The sequence below is a fragment of the Esox lucius genome, chromosome 5 (genome assembly GCF_011004845.1).
Source record: "Esox lucius isolate fEsoLuc1 chromosome 5, fEsoLuc1.pri, whole genome shotgun sequence".
NCBI lineage: Eukaryota > Metazoa > Chordata > Actinopteri > Esociformes > Esocidae > Esox > Esox lucius.
In genome coordinates, this window is record NC_047573.1 from 17,154,374 (window position 1) to 17,173,810 (window position 19,437).

At 41.4% G+C, this 19,437-nt stretch overlaps 1 protein-coding gene across 1 annotated transcript; it reads left to right on the forward strand.

The window, feature by feature from the left end:
- The first annotated feature begins 2,439 nt into the window (after positions 1–2,439).
- On the forward strand, positions 2,440–17,318 carry si:ch73-139e5.4 (heat-stable enterotoxin receptor). Its single transcript, XM_029119701.2, has 28 exons — positions 2,440–2,462; positions 2,744–3,049; positions 4,921–5,030; positions 5,150–5,217; positions 5,381–5,596; positions 5,822–5,943; positions 6,084–6,183; positions 6,319–6,433; positions 7,942–8,083; positions 8,199–8,281; positions 8,370–8,478; positions 9,005–9,086; positions 9,207–9,309; positions 9,402–9,464; positions 9,800–9,871; positions 10,007–10,111; positions 10,244–10,330; positions 10,853–10,985; positions 11,362–11,499; positions 11,669–11,757; positions 11,922–12,013; positions 13,481–13,639; positions 13,817–14,009; positions 14,744–14,918; positions 15,052–15,150; positions 15,301–15,395; positions 15,559–15,635; positions 15,781–17,318. The coding sequence occupies exons 2-28, from the start codon at positions 2,836–2,838 to the stop codon at positions 16,004–16,006; spliced, it is 3,267 nt and encodes a 1,088-aa protein (XP_028975534.2). The 5' UTR covers positions 2,440–2,462; positions 2,744–2,835; the 3' UTR covers positions 16,007–17,318.
- Positions 17,319–19,437: the final 2,119 nt, after the last annotated feature.

Sequence of the window (19,437 nt, forward strand, 5' to 3'; positions counted from 1 at the left end):
CATTCCTAGCCTGTCACCGTCCGGTTTGAAATCTGTCTAACTGTATATTTTTTCGTATTTCTTTCGAATTTCTGAATTACAAATTATACTTTTGTTGAGTGAATATTTTATTTTAAAACGCTGAAATTCAAAATCAATTATTGTAAGATGACTTTGGCTTTGTTGGGAATTATTTATAATTAAATGTAACTTTAAGTATTTTGGTGTAAGCATTACCAGGTTTGCACGCAGTGTCTGGATTGATTTTGACCCATTCATCTTGGCAGATATGCTCAATGTTTTTCAGGTTGGCTGCATGACACCGAGATCAAAATTTTCAGATAGTGCCACAGATTCTCAGTCGGATTGAGGTCAGGACTTTGACTGGGCAAGTGTAGGGCATTTACTTTCTGGTTCTTGAGCCCCTGAACTGTTTTTGCTCTGCTGTAAGTTGTATTTCCTACAAAGTTTAAATTCTTTGCCACAACCATGCTTCACAGTGAGGATGGTATTCTGTTCACTATAGGCTTAGTTGACCCCTCTCCAAATATAGCGCTTATGGTTGTGACCATAAAGCTCTATTTAGTTTTTGTCACTCCAAATTACAGTGTGCCATAAGCTGTGAGGCGTGTCAAAGTGTGGTCGGGCACATTGAAAGCAGGCTTTTTTGTGGCATTGGCGCAGTAAAGGCTTCTTTCTGTCAACTCGACCATGCAGCAAATTTTTGTTCAAGTACCGTCGTATTGTGCTCCTTGAAACAACCACATCGTCTTTTTCCAGGGCAGCCTGTATTTCTCCTGAGGTTACCTTTGTATCCCGAACAATTCTTATGGCAGTTTTGGCTGAAATCTTTCTTGGTCTACCTAACCTTGGCTTGGTATCAAGAGATCCCCAAATGTTCCACTTCTTAATAAATGATTCAACAGTACTGACTGGCATTTGCAAGGCTTTGGATTTCTTTTTATATCCTTTTCCATCTTTATAAAGTTCCATTACCTTGTTACGCAGGTCTTTTGACAGTTCTTTTCTGCTCCCCATGGCTCAGTATCTAGCCTGCTCAGTGCATCCACGTGAGAGCTAACAAACTCATTGACTATTTATACACAGACACTAACTGCAATTTAAAAAGCCACAGGTGTGGGAAATTCACCCTTAATTGCCATTTTCACCTGTGTGTCACCTTGTGTATCTGTTACAAGGCTAAACATTCAAGGGTATGTAAACTTTTGATCAGGCCCATTTCTGTTATCATGATTAAAAAATTAGCCAAACAACTATGTGATAATAAATGGCTTCATATGATCACTATCCTTAAATAAAAGACAATTTTTTTGCATGATCAGTCATATTTCCAATATCAATGCCAATATTAAACAATTTATGGCAGGGTATGCAAACCTATTAGCACAACTGTACATCTGATTACAAAACTTTTCCTACATCATAGCTACAGTAGGTCACTCTTATGGTCTCTGCCAAACTCTAGTTCTGCTTAACATACTACTTAACTGATAACAATTTCTTTCTTACCAATCGCCCACACACAACAGAGTTATGCAGTGCTCCTGATATGGTTGACTGGTGCACAATCGTTTCACTCCCGGCCACTCTCTGTATCCCTTTCAACGTTATTTCTGGTCTCTCTTTGACTTTTCTTGCATCTCCTAGTTTGAGTGCTAATTTATGAAAGACAGCTTAGAAAACACTGGATGTTTAGTAATAAATATAAATAACAAACCAACAAATGTTATAATTTCTAATGTATGTACAGTAAAACTTTTTTCAGTGCTGTACTCCAAATACCATAGCTTTTCACTTCTATGTCAACACTTTTTGGGACCATAGTGGTTTCTCCTTTCCTCCCTGTTCATTTAAAACAGATAAAATAAACAACAAACAACTTACACCTTTATGACCAAAACTGAAAAAACATATTACTAATAAGGAAACCTCTGAATAAAAAGGACATTCATATTGAGGTTCAATTTACAGATGTAGCAATACTCAGAAGGAATAAGTTTCTCCAAATTCATCATACATGCCAACAGAAACAAATAACATTGTTTCGCTTTCTGGCATCCAGTCTTTGCCAACCTTATCTGGAACCTTCCAGAAATAGCTATATTTCATCTGATATAATGACACTTTAATTTCAGGTAGATTGATTAAACAAATTATTCATGACTTGGCTGCAATACAGCTTTTTTTTGTGTGTGATACTAAAGGGTTTGAATATGTAATTAATGCTTGTAAAATGAATATACTTTTTTTCAACATCTATGCTTCAAATCTGTGCATAACCCCATTATACATGGTGGGTGTGATGTGATGTGTCAGGGTTTTGGTTCATACAGTCATTCAATAACAGGGAGATAGTTATTGACTGACACCCACCCTCTGACAGTGTGTTGATTCCGGTTGTTCATTAACAGATAAGTAAGGAAAGCACAGGTGAGCGGCTGAATCGAAGAGGAACAAAGCAGGTGTGTAAAGCAACATCTTTCATTTAAAAACAAAGCCCTCAGATAAAGGAACAAAGCCCTTTCTGTCAAGATTTCTGTCAATTAACTGAAACATTCTTGGAATTACTTTTCCATTGGCTTTTGTTGCTTTGAGGCACTGAACAAATTATTCACAAGGATTGGAATGTAAGAATTGTGCAACTTGAATGGAATATTGCACCCAAAATGTAGATATTTAGATACAAAGTAACAGGTGACAATACTTTTTGTCAACTTTTTATGGATTTCTTTTCTCGAAAAAGGATTAGGACCACAGCTGAAATATTTGGTTACTGAACTTCTCCTCAACACAAGAAGTCTATACTGGAAGTAGCCTATTCATTCAGTTTTCAGAATGGCTACTAGAGGTTGGTGGCTGGGTTTCTGGTGGCTAGTGCTGATTGAAGGCCGATGTGATGCGTCTATGCCTCCCTGTCTGAATGGGATAATGATGAACGTGGTTTTGCTGAATGACAATGTCTCTCCATGGAGTATGAAGTTTGTCCGTGGTGCTGTGGAGCGAGCAATTAGACACGACGCTGAACTGTCCTGTGAAGACTGTCTAAACGGTAAATGTAATCATAATTTGAAAACATGAAAAGTGACATGGGTCAGTGTTGCTTGTTCAAGTACCACTGGCAGCTAACTGGTTAACTACAATGATTGCTTATACAGTGCCCTCCATAATTATTGGGACAGTGTAAGCCTCTATTTCTTCTTTTGGCTTTCTCCAAAACTTTGGATTTAAAATCAAACAAATACTACTAGATTAATGCATAGATTCTCAGCTTTGTTTGAGACTGAGTAGATGGTGGTTTCATCATTTAGAAATGGCAACACTTCTTATTGTTCCACTATTTAGAATTGACAAAATATATGCAGTTGTCTCGTTCCACCAAAAACTGTCATAAACAAACTATTAATAAGGATCAGTGTCAGACACCGCAGACCTCCATTGACTATGTAGTCACTGACAATACCAAACAACTGTTTAGTGATTATTTGTTTACATCTTTTAAAGGTAAACAACGGAAAGTTCATCGCAATTAATGCTTCATAAAGAAAAAAAAACGATGTCAGGTTGACAGAAATAACAATAACTAGCCACATAAGGATTAGGATTCACACAACTTGTTTTGAGAAATGAGCGATATCTCGCCTAACCAAATGTAACCATAAACATATGAAGGTTATTAAAAGACTAACCTAACAATCTCTCTTACATAGTCACTGAGGTTGCCATGCTAGTTAGCTACAGCCAGGATGTAGTTTCTAATGACAGATTCAAACATAAGCTAGCTGGTTAGCTAACTATGAATACACATCTGACAACAACCCGAAAAAAAAAAACCAGGCTTGCAGATGGGCAGAGGCCCGATAGCACTCTGTGGGCCGGCATGTCCGCTGCCATCATACTCTCCCACAACTAAGCATTAAGCCCCACCCCACAGGGGAGGTCCAAGGCTGCTGCCCAGAAGGCGTGCATCTGGGAGACACCGTCCTTGCTGCCACTCTGGCATTTGTGACAAGTGTCAAGATTCCCCCACTGAAAATCTTACAGCATTCAAGATATCGCAAGCCAGCCACCCTTCAGTTGAACCCCTTATACCCCAGTCCTTCCCGGTTCCCACCACCCCTCTGTTGAACCCCTTATACCCCCAGTCCTTCCCGGTTCCCACCACCCCTCAGTTGAACCCCTTATACCCCCAGTCCTTCCTGGTTCCCACCACCCCTCAGTTGAACCCCTTATACCCCCAGTCCTTCCTGGTTCCCACCACCCCTCAGTTGAACCCCTTATACCCCCAGTCCTTCCTGGTTCCCACCACCCCTCAGTTGAACCCCTTATACCCCCAGTCCTTCCTGGTTCCCACCACCCCTCAGTTGAACCCCTTATACCCCCAGTCCTTCCTGGTTCCCACCACCCCTCAGTTGAACCCCTTATACCCCCAGTCCTTCCTGGTTCCCACCACCCCTCAGTTGAACCCCTTATACCCCCAGTCCTTCCTGGTTCCCACCACCCCTCAGTTGAACCCCTTATACCCCCAGTCCTTCCTGGTTCCCACCACCCCTCAGTTGAACCCCTTATACCCCCAGTCCTTCCTGGTTCCCACCACCCCTCAGTTGAACCCCTTATACCCCCAGTCCTTCCTGGTTCCCACCACCCCTCAGTTGAACCCCTTATACCCCCAATCCTTCCTGGTTCCCACCACCCCTCAGTTGAACCCCTTATACCCCCAGTCCTTCCTGGTTCCCACCACCCCTCAGTTGATGTAACATCAATGTCAACCATTTCACATGCCGTTGTATATTTTAGCTGGGTGTTGTATTTGGGTGTTTTCAGCATATTTTCTAACATTTTTAGTATCTGTCATAATGTTGTTCTGCTGAACATAACTATCTGTGTGTCCATCAATATGGTGTTGCCATTTTCTTTGTGAAGTGAAGCGCAACCTGACTGCCAGTTTCCGAGGGGTGGAGACAACTTTATATACGAACAAAGGCTGCCAAAGTAGCACCTGTGAAGTTGTGGAGACTGTAAAGAACTTAACTGTGAGTGTTACTCAACAATCACTGTCTTCTCCCTCAAAGACACGCACACACACACACACACACACAAATAGACACATATGCATGAATAAACAGAAATCTAACAATTTTCCCTATTTCAGGCAAAATCTGACCAGGGCTGTGTACTGCTTGGGCCCACATGCACCCACGCTACCTTTCAGATGGTTGAGTAAGTGATGTGTTGCTGTGACAAATCCAGTTTAAGTACTGTATGACACACTTACCTGAATTCCACAAAATTTCAATTGTTGTTTCAATGCATCTTTTTCCTCTCTCCTTTTCATGTTGGTCGGTCTCCTCTCTCTGTCCCCCCCCCCCCACTCCTGAGCCAGTCTTGAGGTTGGTCTGAAACTCAGCATGCCAATCATCTCAGCAGGTAGCTTTGCTCCGTCCTGTGACTACAAAGACAATCTGACCCGAATACTGCCTCCCGCACGCAAGATTTCTACATTCTTCACAATGTTTTGGAACTTCACAGACAATATAAAACCTGTGTGGTCCACAGCCATCCTTTATAAGAAGCCAGAGAACACTGATAACTGCTTCTGGTTAGTGAGTCACTAGTGAGACCTTTGATTCACTTGTGAGTTTTTTGTGAATTATTTTAGACACTCATGTGTCACTTTTGAGTGTCTTGACAATTATGCGAATTCACTGATGTAATATGATGGAAAACGTTAAATGTGGATATAATTTAGACATTATGTAAGCAAAAAGGTGTTTCTTTTGTATTGGTATAAATGTAATATTGATTCTAATGTATCTCCCTCCAGGTACATCAATGCACTGGGTACACAATCAGCCCACTCATTCTTAAGTGTCAAAAAACTCAGAGCTATAAACAAAGTGGAGGAACTCAGATATGAATTAAACTCCAAAGATAGGGAATGCAACTGTAAGTAAAATCTCAGTCCTTTCCCAAAATCTAGACGACTAACAGACAACCAGGGAGAAGGCCAGTCAAAAAAACAAAACAAAAAACAGACTCAAATTCTAAATATTTCTCTCTACCCCTCACTCCTCTTCACTGTATAGTGTTCATAATATGTGGGACATCGGATGATATTGTGGATCTGAAGAATGGAACTATCGAGGATGATCCCACTGTTGTCTTCATCCTCATTGATCTTTACAAGTTAGTCCTCCTCCATCCCTGTCTCTCATTCAAAGACTTTGAAAAGGGTAAACTGTAAATGACCTTGCTTCAGTGACTGTTTGACCACACCAGTGTTTGCATTATCATTGACAATGCATTCATGATTCTCCACAGTGATAAGTACTACACCAATAAGTCATCTATCCCTGCTATGCAGAATGTGTTGGTCCTCACCATGCCCAACACTAGGAACTATACTGTGGATTTAGATGTGGGCGACAATGTGACGGTAAGACTGTATTTACTGACCTGCTGGTCATCTGGCCATGCAAAAATATACACCACCGTTCAGATGTTTGGGGTCACTTAAAAATGTCCTTGTTTTCCATGAAAACATACATGAATGAGTTTGAATAACAAATATAGCAAAATTAAAGGGAAATACAGTAATTGACAAGTTTAGAAATAATTATTTTTTATTGAAATAATAGTGTCCTTCAAACTTTACTTTTGTCGAAAGAATCCTCCATTTGCAGCAAATATGGTTTTGCAGACCTTTGGCATTCTAGTTGTCAGTTTGTTAAGGTAATCTGAAGAAATGTCACCCCAGGCTTCCTAAAGCACCTCCCACAAGTTGGATTGGGTTGATGGACACTTACATGGATTACGCTCAAGGTGCTCCCACAACAGCTCAATAAGGTTGAAATCCAGTGACTGTGCTGGCCACTCTGTTATAGACAAAAAAACAGTTGACTGCTTCTTTCCAAAATAGTTCTTGCATAGTTTGGAGCAGTACTTTGTAGAAGGAAATTGGCACCAATCAAGGACCATCCACGGGGTATGGCATGGCATTGCAAAATGGAGTGATAGCCTTCTTTCTTCAAGATTCCATTTACCCTGTACAAATATCCCACTTTACCACCACCAAAGCACACCCAGACACAAACACATTGCCTCCACCATGCTTAACAGATGGCGTCAAGCTCTCCTCCAGCATCTTTTCATTTGGTCTGCGTCTCACGAATGTTCTCCTTTGTGATCCAAACACCTCAAACTTTGATTTGTCTGTCCATAACACCTTTTTCCAATCTTCCTTTGTCCTTTGTCTGTGTTCCTTCTGTCTTTAGCCCATCACCCATTTCTTTTTATTGGCCAGTCTGCGATATGGCTTTCTTTCCACACTGTGGGGAAACATTTAAACACTTACAAATGAGTAGATAAGGACCTGGTGTGCATGATTAAAACATGTGACAAAACAAGTCCGGGATGTGTTGGGAACTGAGGGTGTATGGAACGGTGGCGCTGCTGCTCATTGTACCATGACAGCTCCTGTATGCCTACGTTGATATTCCATAAAAGATCAGCCATTTCCAGCTACAATAGTCATTTCTAACATTAACAATGTCTCCACTGTATTTCTGATACATTTTTTATTATAATTTTAATGGACAATTATCATTTTTGGGCTCACTTAAAAAAGGACATTTTTAAGTGAGCCCAAACTTTTGAACAATTGTGTTTATGTGTCTCAAAAAGGTAACGTATTCTTAGAATCTTTACCTTGCATAGCTAGAATTGTACTTTTTCCTAGTTACTGTGATTCAAGTTTTTATTGTTTTGTGCTCTTTGGGGTTTTAGGCTCGGTATCTGTATAAACTGTGTCAACTGCAGGGAAAATTTGCTAAATTGAGACTTGGCTGTGCTGGTGCCCTGTATCACTGAATTAATGATATTGCATCCCAAATTACATTTCTTATATTGTACCACTGTTGCCCAATTCATCTACACTCTCTCCAGATGAATGACTTCATGGCAGCGTACCATGATGCAGTACTACTGTTTGGTCAAGTGATTAGGAAAATCTTGAGCAAGCCTGAGTCTGAGCTCGGCAACATGGAAGTTATCAACGTCAACAACTTCAGAAACATCTCCTTTGATGGTAAGAGACCAGGGAACAACCCAAGGTTTTGTGGTCTTGGCTGGAACTATGTGTATGTGTGTTTGTGTTTGTATGTAGCTGTGTGTAGAGCAAACAGTGTATGTTTTTCATGCAGGCATCGCAGGTCACTATGAGCTGGATGAGTATGGGGACAGAGATGTAAATCTTTCAGTAATTTACACTACTACTGACAACAAGGTTAGTCCCCTATCATCTGTGATATGATTCTGTTGTAAGAATACTTACTGTATGTTCTAACACTAGTCCTCTCCTGTCCACTCTGCAGTATAAAACTTTATTCATATTCAATACTGCCCACAACTGCACCAAGATCGTCGACAATGAGCCGTCCTTTATCTGGGGTAGACGGCTCCCAAGTGACACTCGATCCAAGGGTATGTGTTTAGCACTAATTCCGACACACGCACACACACACACACATACACACACCCACGTATACATGCATGCACCAACCTGTACACAATTTGTGTTCGTGCAACAGAGTCTGTCTTATTGTGTAGTTTCTGAATCTTGTTAGGGGGTGCTTTGGCCCTAACAGGAGGTCAGAGTTCAGCACTCCCAGTGCACCTACTTCCTGCAGCTATACATGGAGTGACATTAATTACTTTTAATTACCTGATGAGAACGAAGTAAAACACAAGTCAGTCAAATCAAATTAAATGTGTGCATTTGTGACTGGTTGTACCAATATAAGATGAAAAGTGCCTTTCAGTTTAAAAAAATGGCACTGGAACAGCAGCGTTGACTGTGTGTGAGCATAAAGGAGGACTGGAATTAGTGTGTTGTGAGACTGAAAGAGGGGTTATTATGTCCCAGGGGATGCTGTGTGTGTTTGCCCAGGGAGCCCCGGTTTAACAGGTGGTTTTGGGCTGTGTCGTGTTCCCCTTTCCCCTCCCGCAGATTTGGATAACCCGTACATCACTGTATTTGTCCTAAGTGTCACTGTGGTGGTGGTGGCCACCATTGCTTTCATCTTCTACAGGTAAGACCAAGGCACAATGGCACTTCTAACATCACAGATACTTGGATTGCATTGGTAGCCCTATTCTAATTATCCTGTTTCCATGAGGGCATTCACACTGTGCTGCTATAATTTTACCAGGCAAAACAAGAAAAACCGCAAGCTGAGAAAGAAATGGTCTCACATTCAATCTGACCTCATCACCCCGCTGGAGTACAACGAACGCAGCCTGGTCTCCCTAAAGGTCAGTGTTTCAGCAGGGGGCAACTACACCTAAGAATGTCGTCACTGTCAAGTTATAACATCTCTTAACTCCCATCTCATTCTCTTTATCAGATTGAGGAGGACCACAGGAAAGACAAAAGTTACAAAATCCGCAGGGGACGGTACGATAAAAAGGTAATAAAAAAAGTAATATACTGTATGTGGGGAATTATATAGTGGTCTGGTTAGGTGTATATGTCTCATTTCTTTTACAGTTAGACAGTAAAGCAGGATCTTGAGGAGACTTCAGATGTACCTCATGTGTACTCAGGCCACTGTTGTCATGGTTTCAGATATACTCTGCCTACTGTTGTTGTCTTGGTGACGGAGGTCTGGTGTAATAAAAGCGAATGGTTAAATGTTTACTGAGCATAGAAATAGAATTGACCTGAAAATATACTGTACCTAAAGGAGCAAAGTTAGGTTAGCGTAAAGCAGGAAGTAAAAGTGTTTTGTTTTCATGGTTTCAGATTGTGATCCTGAAGGAGCTGAAGCACACTGATGGAAACTTTAATGAGAGTCAGAGGATAGAGCTCAACTTGGTGAGTCGCTAATTAAATGGCGAGTTTGACTGTCAACATACCCAAGGGTGTTGTGCATCATTAGGTATTTTCGTTCATTTATATTTATTTATTATAACACTATTCATAATTAGAATAATATTTTCTGTTTTACAGCTTCTACAAATTGACTACTACAACCTAACTAAGTTCTATGGCACAGTCAAGTATGATCATGGTGTATTTGGGGTGTTCGAGTATGGCGAGAGGGGATCCCTAAGGGTGAGAAACATGCACACACACACATGCACACATTTAAGGTTCAATGACATCCAGTCACTTATTAGGAAGAAAGAACCTTATTTGCCCTACTGCCACACGCACACACGTTGACCTTTGACCCCTATTCCTCAGTATGTGCTGAATGACAGGATCTCATACCCGGAGGAGACATTCATGGACTGGGAGTTTAAGATCTCTGTCATGTATGACATTGCTAAGGTGAGCTATCAACAACTCTAGACTATATTACTGCTGTTGGTTTGTCAGTCTTTCTACCAATATTGTGCCTTTGAAATAAAAACGGCAATGAAGGCAGTGACAGGGAAAAGGAGCAGGTATCAGCAATTGATTGTATTGTATGTAAGCATCACAAAATAATGTAACTGCTAAAACATGTCTGGCCTATCAATAGGTAACAGGGTTGAAATTATATCAACCCACCCAATTGAACCAACATTTACATTTGCTCCATGTACCCTACATTATATTAAATCACACTAAATTTTGAATCATTTATGACAGTTGTTGTTGAAGTGGTGCTCTTGAGTCTAAACAGATCCCTGTGTTTTTTGCACTACATTGTCGTAATGAACAGTATACTAAATAACCTAGCCTATTTCATATGATCTGTCCAATTGGTAAAAATTCCCATTCATTACATATTGTATTGAATTTGGTGTGCTGAATATCACATAAGGTCTATAAGTCTTTAAAACATCTTCAGCTTTCTTTATTTTACAGGGTATGTCCTACCTCCACTCCAGTGACATCCAGGTCCATGGACGTCTCAAGTCCACTAACTGTGTGGTAGACAACCGTATGGTGGTCAAGATCACTGACTTTGGCTGTAACACCATTCTAAACCCAAGCCGAGGTAGTAACCCTGTTTTGAAAGCTTGCTAGCATGGTTAGCATTAAAGCAAAACAGATGCACCTGAAGTAATTTATTGCAAAACTTCTCCCGCCCCTTGTTTTAAAAAAATCTTTTACTTTTATTTTCTCTGTTCTGTTATATCCTCCCATAATAACATTTTAATTAAGTATTGTCCATACAGTAACAGTCAAACGTTTGGACACGCCCATTCAAGTGAAGCATCTGGTTTCCCAACCCTGCTTAGCTTCAAAGGCTAACCAGCACACACTAGGGCCTCCGTGGAATAAGACTGACAATGTGCCTTATGCCAACTTCCTCTCTATCCTTCCCCTCTCTTGTATCTATCCTTCTATGTGTCCCTCTCGCTCGTCGTCAGACCTGTGGACAGCTCCAGAACATCTGCGTAGACAGGGTATCTCCCAGAAGGGGGATGTCTACAGTTTTGCCATCACTGCCCAGGAAATTGTTCTCAGGAAGAACACATTCTACACCGAAGCCTGCTCCCACCGTGCTGGTTAGACAGAATCGGTGCACTCGCTGTGCCATGCTCCAGTTACCATCATTACCTGGCCACTTTGTTGTGGTCTTGCATGTAATTCTTGGGAAATGTTGACCTCTTCTGGTCAAATCACTTGAGCACAACATATTGTACTGTTGCAGAATAACTGTTCTATCTTCATCAGAGAAATTGTCCAGAGTGCAGTTCCCCGGCATAACACCCCATTTCCGACCTGACCTGAATTTTGAAACTGCAGATGAAAAGGAACTGGAGGTAAGACTTGCATTTGTTTGTGTATTTTGAGGAAAAATATCGAGACAAAGAGTGAGGAGGGAAAAAGGAAGGGAAGAAGGAGACTTGCAGAGACAAGACAGGTATTAGAGATCGAGTCTGCAGCCCGCTTTTGTTGGTAAATGATTTTTTCTCTGTGTCTACAGGTGTACATGTTGATAAAGAACTGCTGGGATGAGGACCCAGAGCGACGGCCTGACTTTAAGAAGATAGAGAGCTCATTGGGGAAGATATTTAGGTACCAGCCACCTACTTGTGTATCGTGTGGATGTGCCAACACACCATCACATGTTTTTGTGAAATAGAAACAATTTGCTTATAAGAAATTTGTGACATGCACATGAAAAATAGCTTTTTTTGCAAGTACATTACATACACTACATACACTATGTACACTACGTACACTACATACACTACGTACACTATGTACACTACATACACTATGTACACTACGTACACTACATACACTACGTACACTATGTACACTACATACACTACGTACACTACATACACTACATACACTATGTACACTACGTACACTATGTACACTACATACACTATGTACACTACGTACACTACGTACACTACGTACACTATGTACACTATGTACCGTACTTTTTTTTTAGATATGCACTTAAGGAAGACATTTGTGTATCGGTCCTTTTCAGAAATTCCCTGATAGAAGAAATGAATGTGATGAATTTTAGATAAGGGTTAAGGTTAGGTAAGACCAAGGGTAAAGATGATGATTTAAGAGGTTGATGTGAACGGGCAAGTTAATTACCACAGCAAGCTCCCTGTTATCCAAGACCTCTACACATGAGGGGGTCAAAGAAAGGCCCAAAAAATTGTAAAGATGACACCAGCCACCCAAGCTGCATACTATTCTCTACACCACCTCATGGCTGACAGGGCATGTCCTAAAGGGATGCTTGGGGATTTAGGTATTTGGGGTCATTTCTCAAAAACAGAAATGTACCTTCTAACAACACCTTAATTGAGCCTGGAGCACCTTGCACACACAAACAAATCTTTATTGAATTACAAAGCTATAGAGATTCCAGCTGTTCTCATATTTTGGTTACAATTGTTATTCTATTTATGGTCCTGTACTATGCATTACATCCATTTGGTGTGATGTTGGAACAAGAGTTGGAACAAGAACAACGTAACTTACTTGATGGAGACGTGTCCTTGAGATCTAGCACGTTGGGATGTTTCTTCTAATTTAGTTTCCGTACATTAAAGAATGTCTCTATGATGCTGCAATTGTTAATGGCGGAAAAGTGCTTTCATAGTGAGGGATATCAGGCCTCTCAATCAACGGCATTAACAACACCAATCCAATGACAATGGTCATCCAATACCAAAGAAAATATATACATTTTCTATGTAGTACTGTGTCAAACCCTTAGGTGACAAGAGAAAATTATGTAAAGCCATTTACCTGTTTCTTTGAAAAGCATAAAACAATTTAACATGGAAGCAAACACAAATAAATATTCATGCAATGAGAAGTAACAAAAGCTTATTCTGTTTTTCAGACACCCCCATTAGAATGCAAACTGAGTTAATTAGCTTTGGTTGACTGTCGTGTAGTTTCTTCAAGTGGTCCTGTGCCCAGATAAATAGGTTTTAAACATTTTCTCAGGTCAACATAGCACAAATGTGACAAAATGTGTTTGAGTACTTTTTCTCTCTACAGTAACCTGCACAAGCAGGCTAATGAGAGCTACATGGACAACTTGATTCGTCGTCTACAGATGTACTCCAGGAACTTGGAGCACCTGGTGGAGGAGAGGACGGCACTTTACAAGGCTGAGAGGGACCGGGCCGACTTCCTCAACTTCATGCTGCTACCTGGGTCAGTCAACAACTTGGAAAAAACCCCAAATAGAACAAAGAAACAGATGTCGCCAAACAATTCAACAGTCCTTTTGTTTTGTTAAGTGCAGAGTTTTGACCAGAAAGTCTTTGTCAAACTACAAAAGAAATTCATTTGACACCAGCAAATTACTTCTCTGCTTCCCTTTCTGTCTAGTCCTGTAGTGCGTTCTCTGAAGGAGACAGGCATTGTGGAGCCGGAGCTGTTTGAGGAGGTGACAGTGTACTTCAGTGACATAGTGGGCTTCACCACCCTGTGCCAGTACAGTACCCCCATGGAGGTGGTGGACATGCTCAACGACATCTACAAGGGCTTTGACAGAATCCTCGATCACCACGATGTATACAAGGTATGTGTCAAATATACACTGGCTCTCAAAAGTTTTCACACCCCTTCCGACTTTTCCACATTTCATGGAATATTTTTTCCACTGACCAATCCATGGAAAGTCCATAATGTCACAGTGAAAAATGAATGTCTAAATTGTTCTAAATTATTTGTGAATATAGAATTATAAAAAAATGACTGACTGCAAAAGTATTCATCCCTTTGCCATGACATAACTGAATGACCTGTGGTACAACCAATTGTCCTTAGAAGTAATGTAGTTAGATGAATGCACTAATGGGAAGTCCTGCAGGTACAATTAGTACATTTCATAACAAAAACGAAATAATGAATATGAATGAACATCAAATCTCAGCTAGAGCTGGAATGTGGTAATCATTTTAAGAGCCACTTTATAAATGTAACTGTCATCTAACCAGGTTAATCAGTTGAGAAAAAAATGCTATGACCTGGCTAAAGGCAGTTAATTGCAGGAGAATAAGACTATACACGGAACACAGAAATAATGTATAAAATAAAATTAACACAAAATACAAGGGAATAAACAACAAGCATGAAATTACACTAAATACTTATGTATATTTTTGCTTTATATATTCCTTAATTCTTACTACACTGATGTTGTGTGCCATGTCACAAGAATGTCATTGTGCAGGATGACTCTGTTATTTGGTGCATTTGATAACTCAACTTTGAAATGCCAACATATACAGTGTTCTTCTCGTCCTGTGTCAGGTGGAGACGATAGGGGATGCATACATGGTGGCTTCAGGGCTGCCACGGCGGAACGGGAACAGGCATGCCGTGGACATATCCCGAATGGCCCTGGACATCCTGGAATTTATGGGGACCTTCCAGCTCAGACACTTGCCAGGGCTACCTGTGTGGATCCGTATTGGTATACACTCAGGTAGCGCCCTCCTGTATCCCATCTCTTCCCTCACTACATCATCAAGACCAAACTCTGCTTGGTCTTTCTCAATTCTCAGTTCATATTTCTCAATATAGAAACATGTCCCTTACTCTCACTGCTTGTGCCTTAGGTCCCTGTGCAGCAGGAGTGGTTGGGATAAAGATGCCCAGATACTGCTTGTTTGGAGACACAGTGAACACTGCCTCTCGCATGGAATCAACAGGACATCGTAAGCAGGCTACAGGAACATTAGAAATATCAATAGCAACGCTAAACAAACATTTTATAGGGCGCTTTTATTGAGATAAAACTCCCTCTCTTCATCCAGACCCATTTTATGATGGTTTAACATAAAATAAAACTCCCTCCCTTCATCCAGCCCTGAGAATCCACGTGAGTCAACCCACCATCAACATCTTACAGAGGACAGACTGCAAGTTTGAGTATGAAAAGAGAGGCGAGACTTACCTTAAGGTATGGAGCTGGCACATGCTGTTTATCAACACAGAATTATAGAGGCAGTTTACTGTCACCATAATTCTTATGTAATGTGTTGTATATCACAGTTTACTGTCACCTAAATTCTTATGTAATGTGTTGTATATCAGTTTACTGTGTGTGTCTGCATTCTTCACAGGGTAAAGGCAGTGAGTTGACTTACTGGTTGACAGGTGAAACAGGAGAGGACTACAATCTGCCAACACCACCAACAGCGTGAGTTAAACTAATTTCTATGCTTGCTTCCTAATAACCATAGCTATCTATCTATATATGTTTATTTCACCAGCCACTGTGACAGGTAGACAAAACATTTGTGAGAAACAAACCAACAAATCAACTTTTGTCTCCATTCCTGCAGGGAGAACTGCCAGCGTCTTCAGCAGGACCTTGCCCAGATGATCCAGGAGTGTTTAGAGAACCGCTCGCTGGGGTCAGAGGTCATGGAGAAGAGGAATACCCTGTCTGTGCGGCACAGAAGAGTGGGGAGGGACAGAGGGGAGCAGGGGTGGGAGGGAGATACTAATGATGACCAGCCAGAGTACCTTCATCTGGCTACCATCGACAACTTTAGTACATTCCTGTAGTGATTTTGACAAATAATCAAGGGGTTTTTATTTAAATAGTGTTCCACTGACATAGAAGTCTTCACCCAAGTCCGTCAATCGCTCTTTATAATCTCTCTCTCCCTTTAATAGAAGATTTATGTAACAACTTAAATCACAGGCACAGATCGCAAACCATGACTGTGGTGCGTTTTGGGAGAGGCGCAAATCTGTAGACCAAATAAGTATCATTTTAAAACTTCCCCTTTGTGGTGAACCATTAGGTTATGTCAAGAACAAACATAACCGTTTGCACAGTACATCACCAATAGTGTGACCAGACCTCACACTAACAACAGCACCTGTAAAGCAGACTGATGGGGTGTCTTTCATTTTGTTGTTCTGTGAAAAAATGTCTGGTATTTTATTATTCTTAGACAGTACAGTAGCAAGGAGAAGCTAGGAAAACAAGTTAACAGAGGGAAAGGAAAGATAAAGGACACAGACAGTTGGCAAAGCCAGGGTTCAAACCCTTGTAACAAGGGACCATTTGCAGTCCAGAGTCAGGAGACTAGACCACTACACCTGACTGTGATGTTTCTTTTAAAGCAGAATGTAGGTTCTGTCTGATGGACTTCCACTTGAGTAAAAGCGTGAATGATGTAGAAAACATCAGTGAACACAACACTTAGCCGCTGAGTGAACTGTGTGGAATATTTGCAATCAAGATGTAATTAAAACCACTCCTCTTCAAACTTGTAATTGTATTTCTAAAGGAGATTTGACAGTGATCGTTAAGGTCCCAGAATGCATGCAACTTGAACAGCATACTCCAGTAACCTAGAGAGGCTAACGCTAGCTGACTTTACCACAGGACAGAAAAACAGCTAGCTAGCTATTATCATTGTTTGAGCTAGAAACCAATTAAATGGAATTTAGCTGAGACTATGTAATTACTGGGACTTAACAAGAGCCCCCAGGTTTAATCTTTGATATATTTCGTATTGTAATTGTTACTGTTTGGACTGCTACTGCTCTTACACTTTTTAAGCTAGAAACGCTATTCAAACTTTAAATAGTGTTAATCTTTTTTTAAACACCTTATACTTAAAAAATATATTTTACTTCTATTACACTTTGAAAACTTCTGTTGACTTAAATGGGATATTACCAGAATCTCTCTCTCTTGAAACTTGTGAAATACAGAGAACAAAACAATTTTGTTACACATGCTGAGGCTATCACATCTTCCAGTGCTTTGGGTTTTAATGACTATGACAACATAAATGTGCATACATATGCATAATTACAATTAGTTAACCCTAAAACAATCTCTTGAACCATTCAAGCTAGAAAGACCAAACAAACATTGTTTTACATGCTTAAGTTCTCAACTTACAATATTTAAACATGTTTATCGTTTGTGTAATTCATGTTAACCCTAGAAACCTGTTTGTGTAATTCATGTTAATTAACCCTAAAAGAGTATTTCTTGAAATGTTCAAGTTAGAGACCAAAACAACTTAGTTTCACATGTTGAGGTCATCTTAAAATTCTCAAAACAGCCCAGTAAGTTTAAATTTAAAATCTAGTTTTGATAGGACAAGCTATGTAACTTGAATAAACACCAAAAAACATTTTGTATTTTTTTCAACCAATCAAAGCAGCCTTAATCTAAACTGTATTCACAGTCTTACACATGCTACCTCTGGAAGACTTCCCATCTTGTATTATTTAACAACCAAATCTAGTATTGACCCAAAGCAAAAGAGTCAATCTTCTTCCGCTTCATCCCGGGGCCGGGTCGCGGGGGCAGCAGTCTAAGCAGAGCTGCCCAGACTTCCCTCTCCCCAGACACTTCCTCCAGCTCTTCCGGGGGGACACCAAGGCGTTCCCAAGCCAGCCGGGAGACATAGTACACGCTAGAGGGACTAGGTCTTCCCCGGGGTCTCCTCCCCGGTGGGACGGGACCGGAACACCTTCCCATGAAGGCGTTCCGGAGACATCCGAAACAGATGCCCAAGCCACCTCAGCTGACCCCTCTCGATGTGGAGGAGCAGCGGCTCTACTCTGAGCTCGTCCCGGGTGACCGAGCTTCTCACCCTATCTCTAAGGGATCGCCCGGCCACCCTGCGGAGAAAGCTCATTTCGGCCGCCTGTATCCGGGATCTTGTCCTTTCGGTCATGACCCAAAGCTCATGACCATAGGTGAGAGTAGGAACGTAGATTGATCGGTAAATTGAGAGCTTCGTCTTGCGGCTCAGCTCTTTCTTCACCATGACAGACCGATACATCGACAGCATTACTGCAGAAGCTGCATCGATCCGTCTGTCAATCTCTCGTTCCATCCTTCCCTCACTCGTGAACAAGACCCCTAGATACTTAAACTCCTCCACTTGAGGCAGGCACTCTCCACCAACCTGAAGTGGGCAAGCCACCCTTTTCCGACTGAGGACGATGGCCTCGGATTTGGAGGTACTGATTCTCATCCCCACCACTTCACACTCGGCTGCAAACCATCCCAGTGCATGCTGAAGGTCCTGGTTTGAAGGGGCCAACACGACAACATTATCCGCAAAGAGCAGAGACGGAATCGTGTGGTCGCCAAACCTGACACCCTCCGGCCCCTGGCTGCACCTAGAAATTCTGTCCATAAGAATTACGATCAGAACCGGTGACAAAGGGCAGCCCTGCCGGAGTCCAACATGCACTGGGAACAAGTCTGACTTACTGCCGGCAATGCGAACCAAGCTCCTGCTTCGGTCGTACAGGGACCTGACAGCCCTTAGCAAAGGATGCCGCGAGGGACACAGTTGAATGCCTTCTCCAAATCCACAAAACACATGTGGTTAGGTTGGGCAAACTCCCATGAACCCTCCATCACCCTGTAGAGGGTATAGAGCTGGTCCAGTGTTCCACGGCCCGGACAAAAACCACACTGTTCCTCCTGAATCCGAGATTCTACTATTGGCCGTATTCTCCTCTCCAGTACCCTGGCATAGACTTTCCCAGGGAGGCTGAAAAGTGTGATCCCCCTGTAGATGGAACACACCCTCCGGTCCCCCTTCTTGTCATCAGCATAACAGTGAAAATGTACATTGTGATTTCGGATTACATCGCCCAGAGGCAGCATATATAGTGAGAACAATAATGGGCCCAGAACCGAGCCTTGAGGAACACCAAAGCATACCTTCGTCTTGTCAGAGGATACGCCATCCACACTAACAAACTGATACCTTTCAGATAAATAAGATTTAAACCAGGCTAGAACATGTCCACATAGCCCAATATGGGTTTCCAGTCTCTAAGAGAAGGGAGTGATCAATAGTGTCAAAATCAGCACTAAGATCAGGAAGCAACAGGACAGATGCGGAACCTTTGTCTGAGGCCATTAGAAGGTCATTTGTTACCTTCACGAGTGTAGTCTCAGTACAGTGATGGGATCTGAAACCGGACTATGCCAGAGAATGGAG

What these genes read in the sequence shown, in the direction of transcription:
- si:ch73-139e5.4 (XM_029119701.2), top strand. Translation starts at nt 2,836, where the DNA reads ATGGCTACTAGAGGTTGGTGGCTGGGTTTCTGGTGGCTAGTGCTGATT. An exon ending in CAAAGATAGGGAATGCAACT is followed by an intron (nt 5,944 to 6,083) that starts GTAAGTAAAATC and finishes TTCACTGTATAG; the next exon opens with TGTTCATAATATGTGGGACA. An exon ending in AACTTCATGCTGCTACCTGG is followed by an intron (nt 13,640 to 13,816) that starts GTCAGTCAACAA and finishes CTTTCTGTCTAG; the next exon opens with TCCTGTAGTGCGTTCTCTGA.